This window comes from Coregonus lavaretus (genome assembly GCF_964263955.1).
Source record: "Coregonus lavaretus genome assembly, contig: HAP1_SCAFFOLD_685, whole genome shotgun sequence".
Classification (NCBI taxonomy): domain Eukaryota; kingdom Metazoa; phylum Chordata; class Actinopteri; order Salmoniformes; family Salmonidae; genus Coregonus; species Coregonus lavaretus.
The window spans coordinates 84,668-109,627 of record NW_028162819.1 but is presented as its reverse complement, the minus strand read 5'-3'; the positions used below and the strand labels follow the sequence as shown (position 1 = coordinate 109,627).

At 42.8% G+C, this 24,960-nt stretch overlaps 1 protein-coding gene across 1 annotated transcript in view; it reads left to right on the top strand.

The window, feature by feature from the left end:
- LOC311118814 (intermembrane lipid transfer protein VPS13C-like) overlaps window positions 1-24,960 on the top strand; it is a gene marked incomplete at its 3' end in the record, with an annotated part of 129,692 nt that overhangs the window by 24,837 nt on the left and 79,895 nt on the right. Inside the window, 5 exon segments of the mRNA XM_084193597.1 lie at window positions 4,671-4,772; window positions 9,474-9,586; window positions 10,257-10,316; window positions 10,466-10,525; window positions 10,769-10,849. Of these exon segments, the coding sequence (XP_084049723.1) occupies window positions 4,671-4,772; window positions 9,474-9,586; window positions 10,257-10,316; window positions 10,466-10,525; window positions 10,769-10,849 (416 nt within the window).

Genomic DNA, 24,960 nt, shown 5'->3' with positions numbered 1-24,960 from the left:
TATGTTTTTTCTCCTTGGGGAAAGGTTTTCATTTACAGTTACTTAGGGGAAGGTTTATTTACAGTTACTTGGGGGAAGGTTTTCATTTATAGTTACTTAGGGGAAAGTTTTCATTTATAGTTACTTAGGGGAAGGTTTTCATTTATAGTTACTTAGGGGAAGGTTTATTTACAGTTACTTGGGGGAAGGTTTTCATTTACAGTTACTTGGGGGAAGGTTTATATACAGTTATTTGGGGAAGGTTTATATACAGTTACTTGGGGGAAGGTTTTCATTTATAGTTACTTAGGGGAAGGTTTATTTACAGTTACTTGGGGGAAGGTTTTCATTTATAGTTACTTAGGGGAAAGTTTTCATTTATAGTTACTTAGGGGATGGTTTTCATTTATAGTTACTTAGGGGAAGGTTTATTTACAGTTACTTGGGGGAAGGTTTTCATTTACAGTTACTTGGGGGAAGGTTTATATACAGTTACTTGGGGAAGGTTTTCATTTACAGTTACTTAGGGGAAGGTTTATATACAGTTACTTGGGGGAAGGTTTATATACAGTTACTTGGGGGAAGGTTTATATACGGTTACTTGGAAGGTTTTCATTTACAGTTACTTGGGGGAAGGTTTATATACAGTTACTTGGGGAAGGTTTTCATTTACAGTTACTTAGGGGAAGGTTTATATACGGTTACTTGGGGGAAGGTTTATATACAGTTACTTGGGGGAAGGTTTATATACGGTTACTTGGAAGGTTTTCATTTACAGTTACTTGGGGGAAGGTTTATATACAGTTACTTGGGGGAAGGTTTATATACAGTTACTTGGGGGAAGGTTTATATACGGTTACTTGGAAGGTTTTCATTTACAGTTACTTGGGGGAAGGTTTATATACAGTTACTTGGGGGAAGGTTTATATACGGTTACTTGGGGGAAGGTTTTCATTTACAGTTACTTAGGGGAAGGTTTATATACAGTTACTTGGGGGAAGGTTTATATACAGTTACTTGGGGGAAGGTTTTCATTTATAGTTACTAAGGGGAAGGTTTATTTACAGTTACTTGGGGGAAGGTTTTCATTTACAGTTACTTGGGGGAAGGTTTATATACGGTTACTTGGGGGAAGGTTTATATACAGTTACTTGGGGAAGGTTTTCATTTACAGTTACTTAGGGGAAGGTTTATATACAGTTACTTGGGGAAGGTTTTCATTTACAGTTACTTAGGGGAAGGTTTATATACAGTTACTTGGGGGAAGGTTTTCATTTACAGTTACTTGGGGGAAGGTTTATATACAGTTACTTGGGGGAAGGTTTATATACGGTTACTTGGAAGGTTTTCATTTACAGTTACTTGGGGGAAGGTTTATATACAGTTACTTGGGGGAAGGTTTATATACAGTTACTTGGGGAAGGTTTTCATTTACAGTTACTTGGGGGAAGGTTTATATACAGTTACTTGGGGAAGATTTATATACAGTTACTTGGGGAAGGTTTATATACAGTTACTTGGGGAAGGTTTTCATTTACAGTTACTTGGGGAAGGTTTATATACAGTTACTTGGGGGAAGGTTTATATAGAGTTACTTGGGGGAAGGTTTATATAGAGTTACTTGGGGGAAAGTTTATATACAGTTATTTGGGGGAAGGTTTTCATTTACAGTTACTTGGGGGAAGGTTTTCATTTACAGTTACTTGGGGAAGGTTTATATACAGTTACTTGGGGAAGGTTTTCATTTACAGTTACTTGGGGAAGGTTTATATACAGTTACTTGGGGAAGGTTTATATACAGTTACTTGGGGAAGGTTTATATACGGTTACTTGGGGAAGGTTTATATACAGTTACTTCGGGAAGGTTTATATACAGTTACTTGGGGAAGGTTTTCATTTACAGTTACTTGGGGTAAGGTTTTCATTTACATTGTAATTCCTGGTATTGGGCTATAGATGGTCATGCAGAAAACCATATAGCCAGTATGTATGGTTAACATACGGTGTCAACAAGTATTTGGTTTTGGACAAAGTTATGTACAGGAACCATCAATATGTTTTCCCCTACTTGGGGGAAAGGTTTTCAAATACAGTTTAATTCCTGGTTTTTGGCAATAGATGATCATGCAGAAAGCAAACATATGAACATGTGTATGATTAGAGTACGGATTCACCAGTGGTGAAGTGGAGGGTATACACAGGTGTACACCATATACCCACTTCATTTTCAGCGGGCATTGCGCATACTCACTTCTCAATCCCCACGATGCGTTTCACAGTAGTGTAGTGGAGGTCAACACCGTATCGATTATTAAGGCTGACGACACAGATCAGAATGTTTAGCTTAAAATGCTAATGAGCTATTATTTCTTCACATTTTAAGCACAGCAACGTGCACACGGCTGCAGGGCTACGCGCGAATGTTCCAAAATGCAATTCGCGGGGAAAACACTGTTCTAAAAATGTGCACCGCACGTGCGAGTGGTTTCATGGACAGAGATGGAAATATCCGTTAGACATTGAGATCTAAAGATGCAACAACTATCATGGGTTGCTAATATGACTGGGATAATGCCTTTGGCTGCGAGGCAATGAAAGAAAGTTGAAAGAACCAATAGAATAGGAGAATGAATATGAGGAAGTCTTTATAAAATAATTGCCTCCACGTTTCTATGGTGGGATTTTGGCTATAGGCTACTTTTGAAGCAAGACATGCCTCATAATATGAAGTAAAATGTCCAAGTTTCGAACAATTTAAGGAAAAATATAGCGACGGTAATGATGGGCCTAACTGGTAGATGGAAAGGCTTTCCCAAAAACCTTCTCAATGAATGTTAACTAGCTACAAAGTAACCTCTGCCTACCTGGCAGAATGATATCAGGATTATTTGCATCAATCCGGTGGCCATTTGATTAGCAAACTCCATCTCATGTGCACTACAGAGACACCACTAACCAAACAACAGTGCTCGGTGCCTGTGCGCTTGAATTAAAGGGTAGCTATACTCAAAAGTAAAAATGTCTTAGATTTTTCCCAGACCTCAATAGTGGTCACCTGATGTGGTTTCAGCATTGTTATGGACTTAGAACATCCAATTTGGTTGTTTTTCTATAAAAAAAAGTGTGACTTTTGAGAGCAAAAATCTGTAAAAGAAAATGAAAAAATCTGTAACCTGTGAATTTCTGACTCAGTTTACAACCTCATTTAGATAGAACATATGGGCCTCCTCAGAACTGGTAGGATGTACGTAACATTGAATAGTACATTTTACATAAAAAACAACAACATTTTAGTCATTTAGCAGACGCTCTTATCCAGAGCGACTTACAGGAGCAATTAGGGTTAAGTGCCTTGCTCAAGGGCACATCGACAGATTTTTGACCTAGTCGGCTCGGGGATTAGAACCAGCAACCTTTCGGTTACTGGCACAACGCTCTTAACCACTAAGCTACCTGCCACCCCTAGTACAGTGGATTACAAAATGTGCCTCGTAACTGTAGGCTACTTCTTAGATATAATACAGTCCTGGCCAAATACACTACCTCATATCAACTGGTGATGATTTTACACACAGATGCAGAAATACTATAAAACATAATCACCGGTTAAAAGGGATACTTTAGGATTTTGGGCAATGAGGCCCTTTATGTACTTCTCCGGAGGCAGACGAACTCGTGGACACCATTTTTTATTTTTATGTCTCTGTGTCCAGTACGAAGGAAGTTAAAGGTAGTTGTGCGAGCCAACGCTAACTGGCGTTAGCACAGTGACTGGGAGTTAGCAACTTCCTTCAAACCCGCACGCAGAGACACAAACATTTCTATCCACGAGTTCATCTGACTCCGGGGAAGTAGATAAAAAGGGCCTCATTGCCCAAAATCCCCGAAGTATCCCCTTTTTAACCGGCGATGATGTTTGCACCAGACACATCCACAGATGCAGAACCAATTAATGACAAGAACAAACTCAGCAATGTACTCCCTGCTGCTTCTGGTAGAGAGCTCTGTTACACGCTGTTGCACACCAGTACACGTCTACATTTTGCATGGCTGTTTTCTAATTGGGTATCTGGTCCTGACTATAGTTGTCCTCTCAGTTCTAGGAACCGTTGAGTATTCCTTTCCTTTCCTGTACGGTATCATGATGTTCGCTTTATTAATATGAAGGCCCACTGTGTGTTTGTGTGTGCGCACATACGTGTGCGTGTAGGCCTTTTTTGGGGGGGGATGGTTTCACAGACCAACGTCAACCTAAGCCTTATCCTGGACAACAACACAAAAACAAAAACACACCCTCTTTTTAAATCTAGGAGGAAACATAATCTTGGTTCATACAATGGAAGCAGGTCTATAGTCTATCCACGGTTCAATGTACGCATTCTAACCGTCAACTAAAGCTCTGAATGTTGAAACCGCTAACACCAGTTTAATTGTGCTGTTTTCCAGAACTGTTACTATCAACAGTTCTATGTGTATCGACTATGTAGCCATGTTGTCTTGTTCAAAGTGATTTAAGGACCAGACATCCCCTGAAGCCCTGAGCATTGGATCTCTACTACCAGTTCTGTTTATTGACTATGTCCGTGTACTGACTATGTCAAAGTGATTAAGTACCAAACTTAAGCCCTGAATATTGTAATTCCAACACCAGTTGTGTTTATTAACTATGTCCGTGGTGTGTCGTTTCAAAGCGATAAAGTACGACGCGGCGAAGGAGGAGCGCTACCAGCAGGAGGCCAAGCAGAAGGAGCTGCAGCGCATTGAAGAGGCACTACTGATGGCTGCTCGCAGAGGTGAGGAGTTAGACTACTGATGGCTGCTCACAGAGGTGAGGAGTTAGACTACTGATGGCTGATCACAGAGGTGAGGAGTTAGACTACTGATGGCTGATCGCAGAGGTGAGGAGTTAGACTACTGATGGCTGATCACAGAGGTGAGGAGTTAGACTACTGATGGCTGATCACAGAGGTGAGGAGTTAGACTACTGATGGCTGATCACAGAGGTGAGGAGTTAGACTACTGATGGCTGATCACAGAGGTGAGGAGTTAGACTACTGATGGCTGCTCACAGAGGTGAGGAGTTAGACTACTGATGGCTGATCACAGAGGTGAGGAGTTAGACTGCTGATGGCTGCTCGCAGAGGTGAGGAGTTAGACTACTGATGGCTGCTCGCAGAGGTGAGGAGTTAGACTACTGATGGCTGCTCGCAGAGGTGAGGAGTTAGACTACTGATGGCTGATCACAGAGGTGAGGAGTTAGACTACTGATGGCTGATCACAGAGGTGAGGAGTTAGACTGCTGATGGCTGCTCGCAGAGGTGAGGAGTTAGACTACTGATGGCTGCTCACAGAGGTGAGGAGTTAGACTACTGATGGCTGATCACAGAGGTGAGGAGACAGGAGTTAGACTACTGATGGCTGATCACAGAGGTGAGGAGTTAGACTACTGATGGCTGCTCGCAGAGGTGAGGAGTTAGACTACTGATGGCTGCTCACAGAGGTGAGGAGTTAGACTACTGATGGCTGCTCACAGAGGTGAGGAGTTAGACTACTGATGGCTGCTCACAGAGGTGAGGAGTTAGACTACTGATGGCTGCTCACAGAGGTGAGGAGTTAGACTACTGATGGCTGATCACAGAGGTGAGGAGTTAGACTACTGATGGCTGCTCGCAGAGGTGAGGAGTTAGACTACTGATGGCTGCTCACAGAGGTGAGGAGTTAGACTACTGATGGCTGATCGCAGAGGTGAGGAGTTAGACTACTGATGGCTGCTCACAGAGGTGAGGAGACAGGAGTTAGACTACTGATGGCTGCTCGCAGAGGTGAGGAGTTAGACTACTGATGGCTGCTCGCAGAGGTGAGGAGTTAGACTACTGATGGCTGATCACAGAGGTGAGGAGTTAGACTACTGATGGCTGCTCGCAGAGGGGAGGAGTTAGACTGCTGATGGCTGCTCGCAGAGGTGAGGAGTTAGACTGCTGATGGCTGCTCACAGAGGTGAGGAGTTAGACTACTGATGGCTGATCACAGAGGTGAGGAGTTAGACTACTGATGGCTGCTCACAGAGGTGAGGAGTTAGACTACTGATGGCTGATCACAGAGGTGAGGAGTTAGACTACTGATGGCTGCTCGCAGAGGTGAGGAGTTAGACTACTGATGGCTGATCACAGAGGTGAGGAGTTAGACTACTGATGGCTGCTCACAGAGGTGAGGAGACATGAGATCATGACATCTGGTGTATTTAGACTAACCACTGCTTTCTCTCTGCTGTTGACCTTGTGCTGCTGATGGTGTCTTTAGACTAACCACTGCTCTCTCTCTGCTGTTGACCTTGTGCTGCTGATGGTGTCTTTAGTCTAACCACTGCTCTCTCTCTGCTGTTGACCTTGTGCTGCTGATGGTGTATTTAGTCTAACCACTGCTCTCTCTCTCTGCTGTTGACCTTGTGCTGCTGATGGTGTCTTTAGACTAACCACTGCTCTCTCTCTCTACTGTTGACCTTGTGCTGCTGATGGTGTCTTTAGACTAACCACTGCTCTCTCTCTGCTGTTGACCTTGTGCTGCTGATGGTGTATTTAGTCTAACTACTGCTCTCTCTCTCTAATGTTGACCTTGTGCTGCTGATGGTGTCTTTAGTCTAACCACTGCTCTCTCTCTGCTGTTGACCTTGTGCTGCTGATGGTGTATTTAGTCTAACCACTGCTCTCTCTCTCTGCTGTTGACCTTGTGCTGCTGATGGTGTATTTAGTCTAACCACTGCTCTCTCTCTGCTGTTGACCTTGTGCTGCTGATGGTGTCTTTAGACTAACCACTGCTCTCTCTCTGCTGTTGACCTTGTGCTGCTGATGGTGTCTTTAGACTAACCACTGCTCTCTCTCTCTGCTGTTGACCTTGTGCTGCTGATGGTGTATTTAGACTAACCACTGCTCTCTCTCTGCTGTTGACCTTGTGCTGCTGATGGTGTCTTTAGACTAACCACTGCTCTCTCTCTCTGCTGTTGACCTTGTGCTGCTGATGGTGTCTTTAGTCTAACCACTGCTCTCTCTCTGCTGTTGACCTTGTGCTGCTGATGGTGTCTTTAGACTAACCACTGCTCTCTCTCTGCTGTTGACCTTGTGCTGCTGATGGTGTCTTTAGACTAACCACTGCTCTCTCTCTGCTGTTGACCTTGTGCTGCTGATGGTGTATTTAGTCTAACTACTGCTCTCTCTCTCTAATGTTGACCTTGTGCTGCTGATGGTGTCTTTAGTCTAACCACTGCTCTCTCTCTGCTGTTGACCTTGTGCTGCTGATGGTGTATTTAGTCTAACCACTGCTCTCTCTCTCTGCTGTTGACCTTGTGCTGCTGATGGTGTATTTAGTCTAACCACTGCTCTCTCTCTGCTGTTGACCTTGTGCTGCTGATGGTGTCTTTAGACTAACCACTGCTCTCTCTCTGCTGTTGACCTTGTGCTGCTGATGGTGTCTTTAGACTAACCACTGCTCTCTCTCTCTGCTGTTGACCTTGTGCTGCTGATGGTGTATTTAGACTAACCACTGCTCTCTCTCTGCTGTTGACCTTGTGCTGCTGATGGTGTCTTTAGACTAACCACTGCTCTCTCTCTCTGCTGTTGACCTTGTGCTGCTGATGGTGTCTTTAGTCTAACCACTGCTCTCTCTCTGCTGTTGACCTTGTGCTGCTGATGGTGTCTTTAGACTAACCACTGCTCTCTCTCTGCTGTTGACCTTGTGCTGCTGATGGTGTATTTAGACTAACCACTGCTCTCTCTCTGCTGTTGACCTTGTGCTGCTGATGGTGTCTTTAGACTAACCACTGCTCTCTCTCTGCTGTTGACCTTGTGCTGCTCACCTCACGGTGCGGGACACGTAGACTCTCAGACGGGAGAGCTGGTGTTTAATCTGGAAAGTCTTGTGTACAAGGAGCCTCAGCATGGTAGGTTCTGTTCTGTAGTGGACCAGCCAGGTATTAGGTTCTGTTCTGTTCTGTTCTGTAGTGGACCAGCCAGGCATTAGGTTCTGTTCTGTTCTGTAGTGGACCAGCCAGACATGAGGTTCTGTTCTGTTCTGTAGTGGACCAGCCAGACATTAGGTTCTGTTCTGTTCTGTTCTGTAGTGGACCAGCCAGGTTTAGGTTCTGTTCTGTTCTGTAGTTTACCAGCCAGACATGAGGTTCTGTTCTGTTCTGTAGTGGACCAGCCAGACATTAGCTATAGACGACAGCTCCTGCATCATATTATACAGGAACCCCAGCCAAATCATTATACAGATCCCCACTAATACACTACACAAGCTGACTATAGAAATAGACTCGAATAATCAATAGAAGACTGGAATGAAGCTTTATAACACGTACATTTGTATCTGCACATTTTGTCATCTATGTAGAGATCGAGACTTAATGTTGAAAACGTAAAAAAACACATTTTGAGGGCTTGGACAGTCACCTCTGGTGGAAGTCCTCTGCAACCTCTCTCCTTCTGTAGACCTGATGTGTCACTACTGTTGGCTTTGTCTTCAACCTGTTCTGATGTTTGTCTGTGATGTCACTGTTGCACTGACTATATCCACTAACAGTTATTCCCCTGTTAATGCTGCCCTGACTATATCCACTAACAGTTATTCCCCTGTTAATGCTGCCCTGACTATATCCACTAACAGTTATTCCCCTGTTAATGCTGCCCTGACTATATCCACTAACAGTTATTCCCCTGTTAATGCTGCCCTGACTATATCCACTAACAGTTATTCCCCTGTTCATGCTGCCCTGACTATATCCACTAACAGTTATTCCCCTGTTAATGCTGCCCTGACTATATCCACTAACAGTTATTCCCCTGTTAATGCTGCCCTGACTATATCCACTAACAGTTATTCCCCTGTTAATGCTGCCCTGACTATATCCACTAACAGTTATTCCCCTGTTAATGCTGCCCTGACTATATCCACTAACAGTTATTCCCCTGTTAATGTTGCCCTGACTATATCCACTAACAGTTATTCCCCTGTTAATGCTGCCCTGACTATATCCACTAACAGTTATTCCCCTGTTAATGCTGCCCTGACTATATCCACTAACAGTTATTCCCCTGTTAATGCTGCCCTGACTATATCCACTAACAGTTATTCCCCTGTTAATGCTGCCCTGACTATATCCACTAACAGTTATTCCCCTGTTAATGCTGCCCTGACTATATCCACTAACAGTTATTCCCCTGTTAATGCTGCGTAAATGGTAAAGGATTTAAGAGTAGAAAACAGAAAAAAGGCTTCAGGAGTCTAAAGTCTTTAAAACGCCGTGAAAACAAACAGGGTAGGTACTTGTGTGTTTTTTGGTGTGCATGTATTTTGTGTGCGTGTGTGACTGTCAATGCGATTGTGCGTTGTGACAGTAGTATTGACCAAAAGACATCATCTTAAATCCTCCAATGACTTCCGTGGATTTCAACCAGTGCACGTTATCAGCTGCCTGAGTAGTTTGTTCTGATCCCTTTCAGAAAAGCCTCAGCAGGATGAGAAAAAGGATACGTTTGCCGAGAAGCTGGCCACGCAAGTCATCAAGAACCTGCAAGTGAAGATCACCAGCATCCATATCCGATATGAGGACGACGTCAGTTTCTAGAGCTGGGACACAACACTCCTCACACAGCCTCCTCTCTCCTTGTCTCTTTTCCTCACCACCTCTCCTTGTGTTCTCTTGTCACCTGTTCTCCTCACCTCCTCTCCTCCTCTCCTTTCCTCACCTCCTCTCCTTGTCTAATTTCCTCACCTCCTCTCCTCCTCTCCTTTCCTCACCTCTTCTCCTTGTGTCCTCTCCTCACCTCCTCTCCTATATCCTCTCCTCACCTCCTCTCCTTGTCTCCTTTCCTCATTTCCTCTCGTCAACTCCTCTTCTTGTCTCCTCACCTTCTCTCCTCTCCTTTCCTCACCTCCTCTCTTTGTCTAATTTCCTCACCTCCTCTCCTCCTCTCCTTTCCTCACCTCCTCTCCTTACTCCTTTCCTCACCTCCTATCCTTGTCTCCTCACCTTGTCTCCTCCTCTCCTTTCCTCACCTCCTCTCCTTGTCTCATTTCCTCACCTCCTCTCCTCCTCTCCTTTCCTCACCTCACCTCCTTACTCCTTTCCTCACCTCCTCTCCTTGTCTCCTCACCTTGTCTCCTCCTCTCCTTTCCTCACCTCCTCTCCTTGTCTCATTTCCTCACATCCTTTCCTAGTACTTCCTGTCTCCCAGTGCATTTTGGGAGGTTGTGTGATTGGCTCTATGGTTTGTGTGTTACAGATATCAGACTCCCAGCAGCCCCTCTCCATGGGAGTCACCCTGGCTGAGCTGAGTCTACAGGTGTACACACACACACACACACACACACACACACACACACACACACACACACACACACACACACACACGCACACACACACACTGGTGGACAAGATTGAATTAGTCTTTCCGAAAACAAAACATGAATTTCTCTTTGATTTTGTTTGTAGACAACCGATGAGAACTGGAAGGTGTGTATACTGAACGAGGCAGCCAAAATCATCTACAAGGTAACAGCTGTTTGTGTAGCATAAATTAATACATGTTGATGTTATTAAGAGCTCTTGTCACTCTGTCCAAGGTAACACTTTCCACTGAGGTAACAGAGTCCGTAACTTATACAGATGGATTTCATGGAAAGGGCTGACAGATTTCATGGCAAAGCTGTGCTGTATGTTGTTGACTTGTAACATTGGTGTAACATTGTTGATGTGACCCAGTGCGTTTACTCCCTGTCCTCTCTGTGTTTCCAGCTGGGCCGGTTAGAATGTCTGTGTGCTTACTGGAACGTCAACAGTCCCGTCTTCTATAAAGGCTCCTGGGAAGAGATAGTGGTAATGTACCTCTCTGTCTTTACTCCAGTCATCCTCCTTTATTAGGAAGAGATAGTGGTAATGTACCTCTCTGTCTTTACTCCAGTCATCCTCCTTTATTAGGAAGAGATAGTGGTAATGTACCTCTCTGTCTTTACTCCAGTCATCCTCCTTTATTAGGAAGAGATAGTGGTAATGTACCTCTCTGTCTTTACTCCAGTCATCCTCCTTCATTAGGAAGAGATAGTGGTAATGAACCTCTCTGTCTTTACTCCAGTCATCCTCCTTCATTAGGAAGAGATAGTGGTAATGTACCTCTCTGTCTTTACTCCAGTCATCCTCCTTTATTAGGAAGAGATAGTGGTAATGTACCTCTCTGTCTTTACTCCAGTCATCCTCCTTCATTAGGAAGAGATAGTGGTAATGAACCTCTCTGTCTTTACTCCAGTCATCCTCCTTCATTAGGAAGAGATAGTGGTAATGTACCTCTCTGTCTTTACTCCAGTCATCCTCCTTCATTAGGAAGAGATAGTGGTAATGAACCTCTCTGTCTTTACTCCAGTCATCCTCCTTCATTAGGAAGAGATAGTGGTAATGAACCTCTCTGTCTTTACTCCAGTCATCCTCCTTCATTAGGAAGAGATAGTGGTAATGAACCTCTCTGTCTTTACTCCAGTCATCCTCCTTCATTAGGAAGAGATAGTGGTAATGAATCTCTCTGTCTTTACTCCAGTCATCCTCCTTTATTAGGAAGAGATAGTGGTAATGAACCTCTCTGTCTTTACTCCAGTCATCCTCCTTCATTAGGAAGAGATAGTGGTAATGTACCTCTCTGTCTTTACTCCAGTCATCCTCCTTTATTAGGAAGAGATAGTGGTAATGTACCTCTCTGTCTTTACTCCAGTCATCCTCCTTCATTAGGAAGAGATAGTGGTAATGTACCTCTCTGTCTTTACTCCAGTCATCCTCCTTCATTAGGAAGAGATAGTGGTAATGAACCTCTCTGTCTTTACTCCAGTCATCCTCCTTCATTAGGAAGAGATAGTGGTAATGTACCTCTCTGTCTTTACTCCAGTCATCCTCCTTCATTAGGAAGAGATAGTGGTAATGAACCTCTCTGTCTTTACTCCAGTCATCCTCCTTTATTAGGAAGAGATAGTGGTAATGAACCTCTCTGTCTTTACTCCAGTCATCCTCCTTCATTAGGAAGAGATAGTGGTAATGAACCTCTCTGTCTTTACTCCAGTCATCCTCCTTTATTAGGAAGAGATAGTGGTAATGAACCTCTCTGTCTTTACTCCAGTCATCCTCCTTCATTAGGAAGAGATAGTGGTAATGAACCTCTCTGTCTTTACTCCAGTCATCCTCCTTCATTAGGAAGAGATAGTGGTAATGAACCTCTCTGTCTTTACTCCAGTCATCCTCCTTTATTAGGAAGAGATAGTGGTAATGTACCTCTCTGTCTTTACTCCAGTCATCCTCCTTCATTAGGAAGAGATAGTGGTAATGAACCTCTCTGTCTTTACTCCAGTCATCCTCCTTCATTAGGAAGAGATAGTGGTAATGAACCTCTCTGTCTTTACTCCAGTCATCCTCCTTTATTAGGAAGAGATAGTGGTAATGAACCTCTCTGTCTTTACTCCAGTCATCCTCCTTCATTAGGAAGAGATAGTGGTAATGAACCTCTCTGTCTTTACTCCAGTCATCCTCCTTCATTAGGAAGAGATAGTGGTAATGAACCTCTCTGTCTTTACTCCAGTCATCCTCCTTCATTAGGAAGAGATAGTGGTAATGAATCTCTCTGTCTTTACTCCAGTCATCCTCCTTTATTAGGAAGAGATAGTGGTAATGAACCTCTCTGTCTTTACTCCAGTCATCCTCCTTCATTAGGAAGAGATAGTGGTAATGTACCTCTCTGTCTTTACTCCAGTCATCCTCCTTCATTAGGAAGAGATAGTGGTAATGAACCTCTCTGTCTTTACTCCAGTCATCCTCCTTCATTAGGAAGAGATAGTGGTAATGTACCTCTCTGTCTTTACTCCAGTCATCCTCCTTCATTAGGAAGAGATAGTGGTAATGAACCTCTCTGTCTTTACTCCAGTCATCCTCCTTCATTAGGAAGAGATAGTGGTAATGAACCTCTCTGTCTTTACTCCAGTCATCCTCCTTTATTAGGAAGAGATAGTGGTAATGAACCTCTCTGTCTTTACTCCAGTCATCCTCCTTCATTAGGAAGAGATAGTGGTAATGTACCTCTCTGTCTTTACTCCAGTCATCCTCCTTCATTAGGAAGAGATAGTGGTAATGAACCTCTCTGTCTTTACTCCAGTCATCCTCCTTCATTAGGAAGAGATAGTGGTAATGAACCTCTCTGTCTTTACTCCAGTCATCCTCCTTCATTAGGAAGAGATAGTGGTAATGAACCTCTCTGTCTTTACTCCAGTCATCCTCCTTTATTAGGAAGAGATAGTGGTAATGTACCTCTCTGTCTTTACTCCAGTCATCCTCCTTCATTAGGAAGAGATAGTGGTAATGTACCTCTCTGTCTTTACTCCAGTCATCCTCCTTCATTAGGAAGAGATAGTGGTAATGAACCTCTCTGTCTTTACTCCAGTCATCCTCCTTCATTAGGAAGAGATAGTGGTAATGAACATCTCTGTCTTTACTCCAGTCATCCTCCTTTATTAGGAAGAGATAGTGGTAATGAACCTCTCTGTCTTTACTCCAGTCATCCTCCTTTATTAGGAAGAGATGGTGGTAATGAACCTCTCTGTCTTTACTCCAGTCATCCTCCTTTATTAGGAAGAGATAGTGGTAATGAACCTCTCTGTCTTTACTCCAGTCATCCTCCTTCATTAGGAAGAGATAGTGGTAATGAACCTCTCTGTCTTTACTCCAGTCATCCTCCTTTATTAGGAAGAGATAGTGGTAATGAACCACTCTGTCTTTACTCCAGTCATCCTCCTTTATTAGGAAGAGATAGTGGTAATGTACCTCTCTGTCTTTACTCCAGTCATCCTCCTTTATTAGGAAGAGATAGTGGTAATGAACCTCTCTGTCTTTACTCCAGTCATCCTCCTTCATTAGGAAGAGATAGTGGTAATGAACCTCTCTGTCTTTACTCCAGTCATCCTCCTTCATTAGGAAGAGATAGTGGTAATGAACCTCTCTGTCTTTACTCCAGTCATCCTCCTTCATTAGGAAGAGATAGTGGTAATGAACCTCTCTGTCTTTACTCCAGTCATCCTCCTTTATTAGGAAGAGATAGTGGTAATGAACCTCTCTGTCTTTACTCCAGTCATCCTCCTTTATTAGGAAGAGATAGTGGTAATGAACCTCTCTGTCTTTACTCCAGTCATCCTCCTTCATTAGGAAGAGATAGTGGTAATGAACCTCTCTGTCTTTACTCCAGTCATCCTCCTTCATTAGGAAGAGATAGTGGTAATGAACCTCTCTGTCTTTACTCCAGTCATCCTCCTTCATTAGGAAGAGATAGTGGTAATGAACCTCTCTGTCTTTACTCCAGTCATCCTCCTTTATTAGGAAGAGATATGAACCTCTCTGTCTTTACTCCAGTCATCCTCCTTCATTAGGAAGAGATAGTGGTAATGAACCTCTCTGTCTTTACTCCAGTCATCCTCCTTCATTAGGAAGAGATAGTGGTAATGAACCTCTCTGTCTTTACTCCAGTCATCCTCCTTCATTAGGAAGAGATAGTGGTAATGAACCTCTCTGTCTTTACTCCAGTCATCCTCCTTCATTAGGAAGAGATAGTGGTAATGTACCTCTCTGTCTTTACTCCAGTCATCCTCCTTCATTAGGAAGAGATAGTGGTAATGAACCTCTCTGTCTTTACTCCAGTCATCCTCCTTCATTAGGAAGAGATATGAACCTCTCTGTCTTTACTCCAGTCATCCTCCTTCATTAGGAAGAGATAGTGGTAATGAACCTCTCTGTCTGTACTCCAGTCATCCTCCTTTATTAGGAAGAGATAGTGGTAATGAACATCTCTGTCTTTACTCCAGTCATCCTCCTTTATTAGGAAGAGATAGTGGTAATGAACATCTCTGTCTTTACTACAGTCATCCTCCTTTATTAGGAAGAGATAGTGGTAATGTACCTCTCTGTCTTTACTCCAGTCATCCTCCTTCATTAGGAAGAGATAGTGGTAATGAACCTCTCTGTCTTTACTCCAGTCATCCTCCTTTATTAGGAAGAGATAGTGGTAATGTACCTCTCTGTCTTTACTCCAGTCATCCTCCTTTATTAGGAAGAGATAGTGGTAATGAACCTCTCTGTCTTTACTCCAGTCATCCTCCTTTATTAGGAAGAGATAGTGGTAATGAACCTCTCTGTCTTTACTCCAGTCATCCTCCTTTATTAGGAAGAGATAGTGGTAATGAACCTCTCTGTCTTTACTCCAGTCATCCTCCTTTATTAGGAAGAGATAGTGGTAATGAACCTCTCTGTCTTTACTCCAGTCATCCTCCTTCATTAGGAAGAGATAGTGGTAATGTACCTCTCTGTCTTTACTCCAGTCATCCTCCTTCATTAGGAAGAGATAGTGGTAATGAACCTCTCTGTCTTTACTCCAGTCATCCTCCTTCATTAGGAAGAGATAGTGGTAATGAACCTCTCTGTCTTTACTCCAGTCATCCTCCTTTATTAGGAAAAGATAGTGGTAATGAACCTCTCTGTCTTTACTCCAGTCATCCTCCTTTATTAGGAAGAGATAGTGGTAATGTACCTCTCTGTCTTTACTCCAGTCATCCTCCTTTATTAGGAAGAGATAGTGGTAATGTACCTCTCTGTCTTTACTCCAGTCATCCTCCTTTATTAGGAAGAGATAGTGGTAATGAACCTCTCTGTCTTTACTCCAGTCATCCTCCTTCATTAGGAAGAGATAGTGGTAATGTACCTCTCTGTCTTTACTCCAGTCATCCTCCTTCATTAGGAAGAGATAGTGGTAATGAACCTCTCTGTCTTTACTCCAGTCATCCTCCTTCATTAGGAAGAGATAGTGGTAATGAACCTCTCTGTCTTTACTCCAGTCATCCTCCTTTATTAGGAAGAGATAGTGGTAATGTACCTCTCTGTCTTTACTCCAGTCATCCTCCTTTATTAGGAAGAGATAGTGGTAATGAACCTCTCTGTCTTTACTCCAGTCATCCTCCTTCATTAGGAAGAGATAGTGGTAATGAACCTCTCTGTCTTTACTCCAGTCATCCTCCTTTATTAGGAAGAGATAGTGGTAAGGTACGTTGTGTCACATGACACCTACGATACAATATGTTTTATTGTTAATATATTTACATGGAAATGCATTTTGTGAAGTCAGCATGCAAACACAATCCACTATAATACGTGCAGTACGGAAAACACTGGAACGTTTTTACACAAGTCACACATGTTGAGAGTCTCTGAGGCTTATTGTCCCACCATGTGTTGGGTCTGCCTGCATCTGTCCTATGTCTTTTGCACAGTTCATTGTGTTGCTGTCTAACTAAAGGAATATTCTGTGGTAACAGCAGTTCATTGTGTTGCTGTCTAACTAAAGGAACACGGCGCTTGTAACGCCAAGGTAGTGGGTTCGATCCCCGGGACCACCCATACACAAAAATGTATGCACGCATGACTGTAAGTCGCTTAGGATAAAAGCGTCTGCTAAATGGCATATTATTATTATTATTAATATTCTGTGGTAACAGCAGTTCATTGTGGTGCTGTCTTAACTAAAGGAATATTCTGTGGTAACAGCAGTTCATTGTGTTGCTGTCTTAACTAAAGGAATATTCTGTGGTAACAGCAGTTCATTGTGTTGCTGTCTTAACTAAAGGAATATTCTGTGGTAACAGCAGTTCATTGTGTTGCTGTCTTAACTAAAGGAATATTCTGTGGTAACAGCAGTTCATTGTGTTGCTGTCTTAACTAAAGGAATATTCTGTGGTAACAGCAGTTCATTGTGTTGCTGTCTTAACTAAAGGAATATTCTGTGGTAACAGCAGTTCATTGTGTTGCTGTCTAACTAAAGGAATATTCTGTGGTAACAGCAGTTCATTGTGTTGCTGTCTAACTAAAGGAATATTCTGTGGTAACAGCAGTTCATTGTGTTGCTGTCTTAACTAAAGGAATATTCTGTGGTAACAGCAGTTCATTGTGTTGCTGTCTAACTAAAGGAATATTCTGTGGTAACAGCAGTTCATTGTGTTGCTGTCTTAACTAAAGGAATATTCTGTGGTAACAGCAGTTCATTGTGTTGCTGTCTAACTAAAGGAATATTCTGTGGTAACAGCAGTTCATTGTGTTGCTGTCTAACTAAAGGAATATTCTGTGGTAACAGCAGTTCATTGTGTTGCTGTCTAACTAAAGGAATATTCTGTGGTATCAGCAGTTCATTGTGTTGCTGTCTTAACTAAAGGAATATTCTGTGGTAAAAGCAGTTCATTGTGTTGCTGTCTAACTAAAGGAATATTCTGTGGTAACAGCAGTTAATTGTGTTGCTGTCTTAACTAAAGGAATATTCTGTGGTAACAGCAGTTAATTGTGTTGCTGTCTAACTAAAGGAATATTCTGTAGTAACAGCAGTTCATTGTGTTGCTGTCTAACTAAAGGAATATTCTGTGGTAACAGCAGTTCATTGTGGTGCTGTCTAACTAAAGGAATATTCTGTGGTAACAGCAGTTCATTGTGTTGCTGTCTCACTAAAGGAATATTCTGTGGTAACAGCAGTTCATTGTGTTGCTGTCTAACTAAAGGAATATTCTGTGGTAACAGCAGTTCATTGTGTTGCTGTCTAACTAAAGGAATATTCTGTGGTAACAGCAGTTCATTGTGTTGCTGTCTTAACTAAAGGAATATTCTGTGGTAACAGCAGTTCATTGTGTTGCTGTCTCACTAAAGGAATATTCTGTGGTAACAGCAGTTCATTGTGTTGCTGTCTTAACTAAAGGAATATTCTGTGGTAACAGCAGTTCATTGTGTTGCTGTCTTAACTAAAGGAATATTCTGTGGTAACAGCAGTTCATTGTGGTGCTGTCTAACTAAAGGAATATTCTATTCAAGTGACACATGGCTCCTATATTCAACATGTCAACTGATAATTGAAAAGCAAACTAGTCAGAGCTGTTGAGTAATGCAGCAGAACAGGGCTTGGCTTGCTGTCATCATGCAGCAGAACAGGCCTTGGCTTGCTGTCATCATGCAGCAGAACAGGGCTTGGCTTGCTGTCATCATGCAGCAGAACAGGGCTTGGCTTTCTGTCATCATGCAGCAGAACAGGGCTTGGCTTGCTGTCATCATGCAGCAGAACAGGGCTTGGCTTGCTGTCATCATGCAGCAGAACAGGGCTTGGCTTGCTGTCATCATGCAGCAGAACAGGGCTTGGCTTGCTGTCATCATGCAGCAGAACAGGGCTTGGCTTGCTGTCATCATGCAGCAGAACAGGGCTTGGCTTGCTGTCATCATGCAGCAGAACAGGGCTTGACTTGCTGTCATCATGCAGCAGAACAGGCCTTGACTTGCTCTCATCATGCAGCAGAACAGGGCTTGGCTTGTTCATTACCACTATTGTCTCCAGTGTGTTGTGGTCTGATCATATTGTCTCCAGTGTGTTGTGGTCTGATCATATTGTCCCCAGTGTGTTTTCGTCTGATCGTATTGTCCCCAGTGTGTTGTGGTCTGATCATATTGTCTCCAGTGTGTTGTGGTCTGATCGTATTGTCCCCAGTGTGTTGTGGTCTGATCATATTGTCCCCCAGTGTGTTGTGGTCTGATCATATTGTCCCCAGTGTGTTGTGGTCTGATCGTATTGTCCCCAGTGTGTTGTGGTCTGATCGTATTGTCCCCAGTGTGTTGTGGTCTGATCGTATTGTCCCCAGTGTGTTGTGGTCTGATCATATTGTCTCCAGTGTGTTGTGGTCTGATGATATTGTCTCCAGTGTGTTGTAGTCTGATTGTATTGTCCCCAGTGTGTTGTGGTCTGATCGTATTGTCCCCAGTGTGTTTTGTGTTGTTGAATGTCAGAATAACAGAGAGTAATGGGGAATATATATCTCTGTCAGATGTTGACACGAGAGGAGAGGAGGTTGTTGTTGTTTCATTAGTGTGTGTGTGTGTGTGTGTGTGTGTGTGTGTGTGTGTGTGTGTGAGTGACTTATTCTGTATTTGACATATTACTTATTCGTAAAATGTGGAGTTGTGATGAAGTTCCTAGTTCATTGTGATCAATGGCAAGATATGATTATAACAACTCATCAGACCAGGCCTGAGAAGACGGATGAATCCCTCACCTGGGATCAGATCGTCTATTGGCTGTGATGGATGGATCAGGTCTGTGTGTCTGTGTGTGTGTGTGTGTGTGTGTGTGTGTGCTATTGCTGGTGACATACAAGTAAACCCAGGCACACACCACGGATAAACGGATCAATGTCTTTTCCACAGCTCTGCAGACAGCATCATTGGTGCTGGTTGGTAGTTGCCTCAGGCTGAGAAGCATCATTAGGACGTGTGTGTGTCTGCGCGCGTCCGTCCGTGTGCATGCGTCCGTGTGCGTGCGTCCGTGTGCGTGCGCCAATAAGCCTCTGACACGTGGGTGAAGTAGCCGTGTGACGTTCTCTCATCTGGAATGAAGTGTAACTAAGTTAGTGTTTCCGTTAGCTATTCACATGAACTCCCATGGCTGAATCAGAATACAGCTGTATCTAGCTAGCCACACACAGTTGACAATACAATATCTTAGATGAGTTGGTTTTAGGCTGGGTATCTGTGTGGCACTTTGTGACAACTGCTGATGTAAAAAGGGCTTTATAAAATTCATTTGATTGATTGATAGTTTATCAGAGGATTATAAATGAATTTCCCTTGAGAGATCCATTCAGTTTATTTTGCTTCCCCCTGGATTTGATAAAAAAAAAAAAAAAAATTGGTTGACTGTTCACTCTCCCTGGTGTTGACTGTTCACTCTCCCTGGTGTTGACTGTTCTCTCTCCCTGGTGTTGACTGTTCTCTCTCCCTGGTGTTGACTGTTCTCTCTCCCTGGTGTTGGCTGTTCTCTCTCCCTGGTGTTGCCTGTTCTCTCTCCCTGGTGTTGACTGTTCTCTCTCCCTGGTGTTGGCTGTTCTCTCTCCCTGGTGTTGACTGTTCTCTCTCCCTGGTGTTGACTGTTCCCTATATATGTTGCTGTCTTCAGCCTGTTTTACAGCCCATAGTAACAGTCAACCCATATGTTGCTGTCTTCAGATGAAACTGGCTCCTCCCACCGCTGGAAGGTAGTAAGAGGTCTTAGTGACTACACTGAATGAGCATTCATGTCCAAACCCACTCACACCTACTCCGTCATACCCACTCCGTCACACACACTCCGTCATACCCACTCCGTCATACCCACTCCGTCATACCCACTCCGTCACACCCACTCCGTCATACACACTCCGTCATACCCACTCCGTCACACACACTCCTTCATACACACTCCGTCATACACACTCCGTCATACCCACTCCGTCACACACACTCACCCATATGCTTGGCCTTAGCACTCACTGTAGGGCTATGTATAGACTCTTAACGCTTAACACTACATAAGGCTTAACACTACATAAGGCTTAACACTACATAAGGCTTAACACTACATAAGGCTTAACACTACATAAGGCTTAAACACTACATAAGGCTTAACTCTACATAAGGCTTAACACTACATAAGGCTTAACACTACATAAGGCTTAACACTACATAATGCTTAAACACTACATAAGGCTTAAACACTACATAAGGCTTAAACACTACATAAGGCTTAACACTACATAAGGCTTAACACTACATAAGGCTTAACTCTACATAAGGCTTAAACACTACATAAGACTTAACACTACATAAGGCTTAACACTACATAAGGCTTAAACACTACATCAGGCTTAACACTACATCAGGCTTAACACTACATCAGGCTTAACACTACATAAGGCTTAACACTACATAAGGCTTAACACTACATAAGGCTTAACACTACATAAGGCTTAACACTACATAAGGCTTAACACTACATCAGGCTTAACTCTACATAAGGCTTAACTCTACATAAGGCTTAAACACTACATAAGGCTTAAACACTACATAAGGCTTAAACACTACATAAGGCTTAAACACTACATAAGGCTTAAACACTACATAAGGCTTAAACACTACATAAGGCTTAAACACTACATAAGGCTTAAAACTACATAAGGCTTAACACTACATAAGGCTTAACACTACATAAGGCTTAACACTACATAAGGCTTAACACTACATAAGGCTTAACACTACATAAGGCTTAACACTACATAAGGCTTAACACTACATAAGGCTTAACACTACATAAGGCTTAACACTACATAAGGCTTAACACTACATAAGGCTTAACTCTACATAAGGCTTAAACACTACATAAGACTTAACACTACATAAGACTTAACACTACATAAGGCTTAACACTACATAAGGCTTAAACACTACATCAGGCTTAACACTACATCAGGCTTAACACTACATCAGGCTTAACACTACATCAGGCTTAAACACTACATAAGGCTTAACACTACATCAGGCTTAACACTACATCAGGCTTAACACTACATAAGGCTTAACACTACATAAGGCTTAACACTACATAAGGCTTAACACTACATAAGGCTTAACACTACATAAGGCTTAACACTACATCAGGCTTAACTCTACATCAGGCTTAACTCTACATAAGGCTTAACTCTACATAAGGCTTAACACTACATAAGGCTTAATGATTTAGCTAGTATCAAACCATCCAAACCGTAGCCTTGCGTCATGACAACTATCTGTTGCTTGTAAACATTTAGAGGTCCAGTTTAAATACTGATGAAACAGTATGGCAGGCGGAGTAGCCTATGTTTTGTAAGATAATTTCCCTGTAAGATATTCCTTACAAGACATTGACCTCTTATGTACGCCTTCCAGTGGAGAGGTATTATAGATCCCTATATGAAGTACTACACTGAAGGTATTCAAGTCCCTAACCGCTCCTCCCTCCATTATCTTTTCACACGCTCTCCTTCTCTCCTCTCCTGTTTTTATAGACATTTGCATTTTCCTCAATAAGCTCTGTAGATAATTTATCCAACGCCACCATATACAGTGGTACAATCGCCACCATAAAAGAGCCACTCAGTCTGAATACAAACTGAAGTCACCTACTATAGACAGGACCAGGACTCAGGAGTTGTTCCTCACCACTTGACCTGACCAGGATAAGGAGGTAGATACATGTGGTCTCCCTACTGGTCCTAGTTATAGTAGATACATGTGGTCCTAGTTATAGTAGATACATGTGGTCCTAGTTATAGTAGATACATGTGGTCTCCCTACTGGTCCTAGTTATAGTAGATACATGTGGTCCTAGTTATAGTAGATACATGTGGTCCTAGTTATAGTAGATACATGTGGTCCTAGTTATAGTAGATACATGTGGTCCTAGTTATAGTAGATACATGTGGTCCTAGTTATAGTAGATACATGTGGTCTCCCTACTGGTCCTAGTTATAGTAGATACATGTGGTCACAGCACAGAGCTATGAGGATCGTTCTGTTCCCTGTCAGTCTGAACACTTGTTACAACACAGAGCTATGAGGATCGTTCTGTTCCCTGTCAGTCTGAACACTTGTTACAACACAGAGCTCTCATGAGATCCCCGTAGCTGTGTGTTGTAACGAGCGTAGTGACTTCAGAGAACCTGTAGTTATAGTCATAACTTTCCCTTATTTCCACCATCACTTGCTAACAGCCTTTTAACATAGACGTGGAGCACAGGGTCTTGACCAGCTCAATGCTTCATTATCTTTAGGGCGATATTTTCATTCTCAAATGAATCACAGGTCAAATGGATTTGGAACAAACCTTTGTCCCGAGTGGCACAGTGGTCTAAGGCACTGCATCGCAGTGCTAGCTGTGCCACTAGAGATCCTGGTTCGAGTCCAGGCTCTGTCGCAGCCGGCCGCGACCGGGAGACCCATGGGCGGCGCACAATTGGTCCAGCGTCGTCCAAGGTAGGGGAGGGTTTGGCCGGCAGGGATGTGGGTTCGTTTCCCACGTGGGGCCAGTATGAAAAAAACGCAAAAAACAAAACAAACAAAAAAACATGTATGCACTCACTAACTGTAAGTCGCTCTGGATAAGAGCGTCTGCTAAATGACTAAAATGTAATGTAAATGTCATGATATAATATAATGCAGTTGAAGTCGGAAGTTTACATACACTTAGGTTGGAGTCATTAAAACTCGTTTTTCAACCACTCCACAAATGTCTTGTTAACAAACTATAGTTTTGGCAAGTCGGTTAGGACATCTACTTTGTGCATGACACAAGTAATTTTTCCAACAATTGTTTACAGACAGATTATTTCACTTATAATTCACTGTATCACAATTCCAGTGGGTCAGAAGTTTACATGCACTAAGTTGACTGTGCCTTTAAACAGCTGATGATGTCATGGCTTTAGAAGCTTCTGATAGGCTAATTGACATAATTTGAGTCAATTGGAGGTGTACCTGTGGATGTATTTCAAGGCCTACCTTCAAACTCAGGGCCTCTTTGCTTGACATCATGGGAAAATCAAAAAAAATCAGCCAAGACCTCAGAAAAAGAATTCTGGTTCATCCTTGGAAGCAATTTCCAAACGCCTGAAGGTACCACGTTCATCTGTACAAACAATAGTACGCAAGTATAAACACCATGGGACCACGCAGCCGTCATACCGCTCAGGAAGGAGACGCATTCTGTCTCCTAGAGATGAATGTACTTTGGTGCGAAAAGTGCAAATCAATCCCAGAACAACAGCAAAGGACCTTGTGAAGATGCTGGAGGAAACAGGTACAAAAGTATCTATATCCACAGTAAAACGAGTCCTATATCAACATAACCTGAAAGGCCGCTCAGCAAGGAAGAAGCCACTGCTCCAAAACCGCCCATCGTTATGTTTGGAGGAAAAAGGGGGAAGCTTGCAAGCCGAAGAAAACCATCCCAACCGTGAAGCACGGGGGTGGCAGCATCATGCTGTGGGTGTTCTTTGCTGCAGGAGGGACTGGTGCACTTCACAAAATAGATGGCATCATGAGGAAGGAAAATTATGCGGATATATTGAAGCAACATCTCAAGACATCAGTCAGGAAGTTAAAGCTTGGTCGCAAATGGGTCTTCCAAATGGACAATGACCCCAAGCATACTTCCAAAGTTGTGGCAAAATGGCTTAAGGACAACAAAGTCAAGGTATTGGATTGGCCATCACAAAGCCCTGACCTCAATCCTATAGAAAATGTGTGGGCAGAACTGAAAAAGCGTGTGCGAGGGAAGGAGGCCTACAAACCTGACTCAGTTACACCAGCTCTGTCAGGAGGAATGGGCCAAAATTCACCCAACTTATTGTGGGAAGCTTGTGGAAGGCTACCCAAAACGTTTGACCCAAGTTAAACAATTTAAATGCAATGCTACCAAATACTAATTGAGTGTATGTAAACTTCTGACCCACTGGGAATGTGATGAAAGAAATAAAAGCTGAAATAAATCATTCTCTCTACTATTATTCTGACATTTCACGTTCTTAAAATAAAGTGGTGATCCTAACTGACCTAAGACAGGGAATTTTTACTAGGATTAAAATGTTAGGAATTGTGAAAAACTGAGTTTAAATATATTTGGCTAAGGTTTATGTAAACATCCGACCTCAACTGTATATGCCATTTAACAGACACTTTTATCCAAAATTCTAGTCAGCCAAATCACTAGCAACCTATTCATCACTATTACACACATTATGGCAGACAATCCTCCTCCTAATATATAAATCATCATTTAATAATAATATTATATGGCATTTAGCAGATGCTTTTTTCCAAAGCGACTTACAGTCATGCGTACATACATTTTACTTATGGGTGGTCCCGGGAATCAAACCACTATCCTGGTGTTGCAAGCACCATGCTCTACAAACTGAGCTACAGAGGACCAGAGTCATATCTGTGTGATTATTTTACCCCCCTTTTTCTCCCAAATTTCGATCTTGTCTCATCGCTGCAACTCCCCGATGGGCTCGGGAGAGGCGAAGGTCGAGTCATGCATCCTCCGA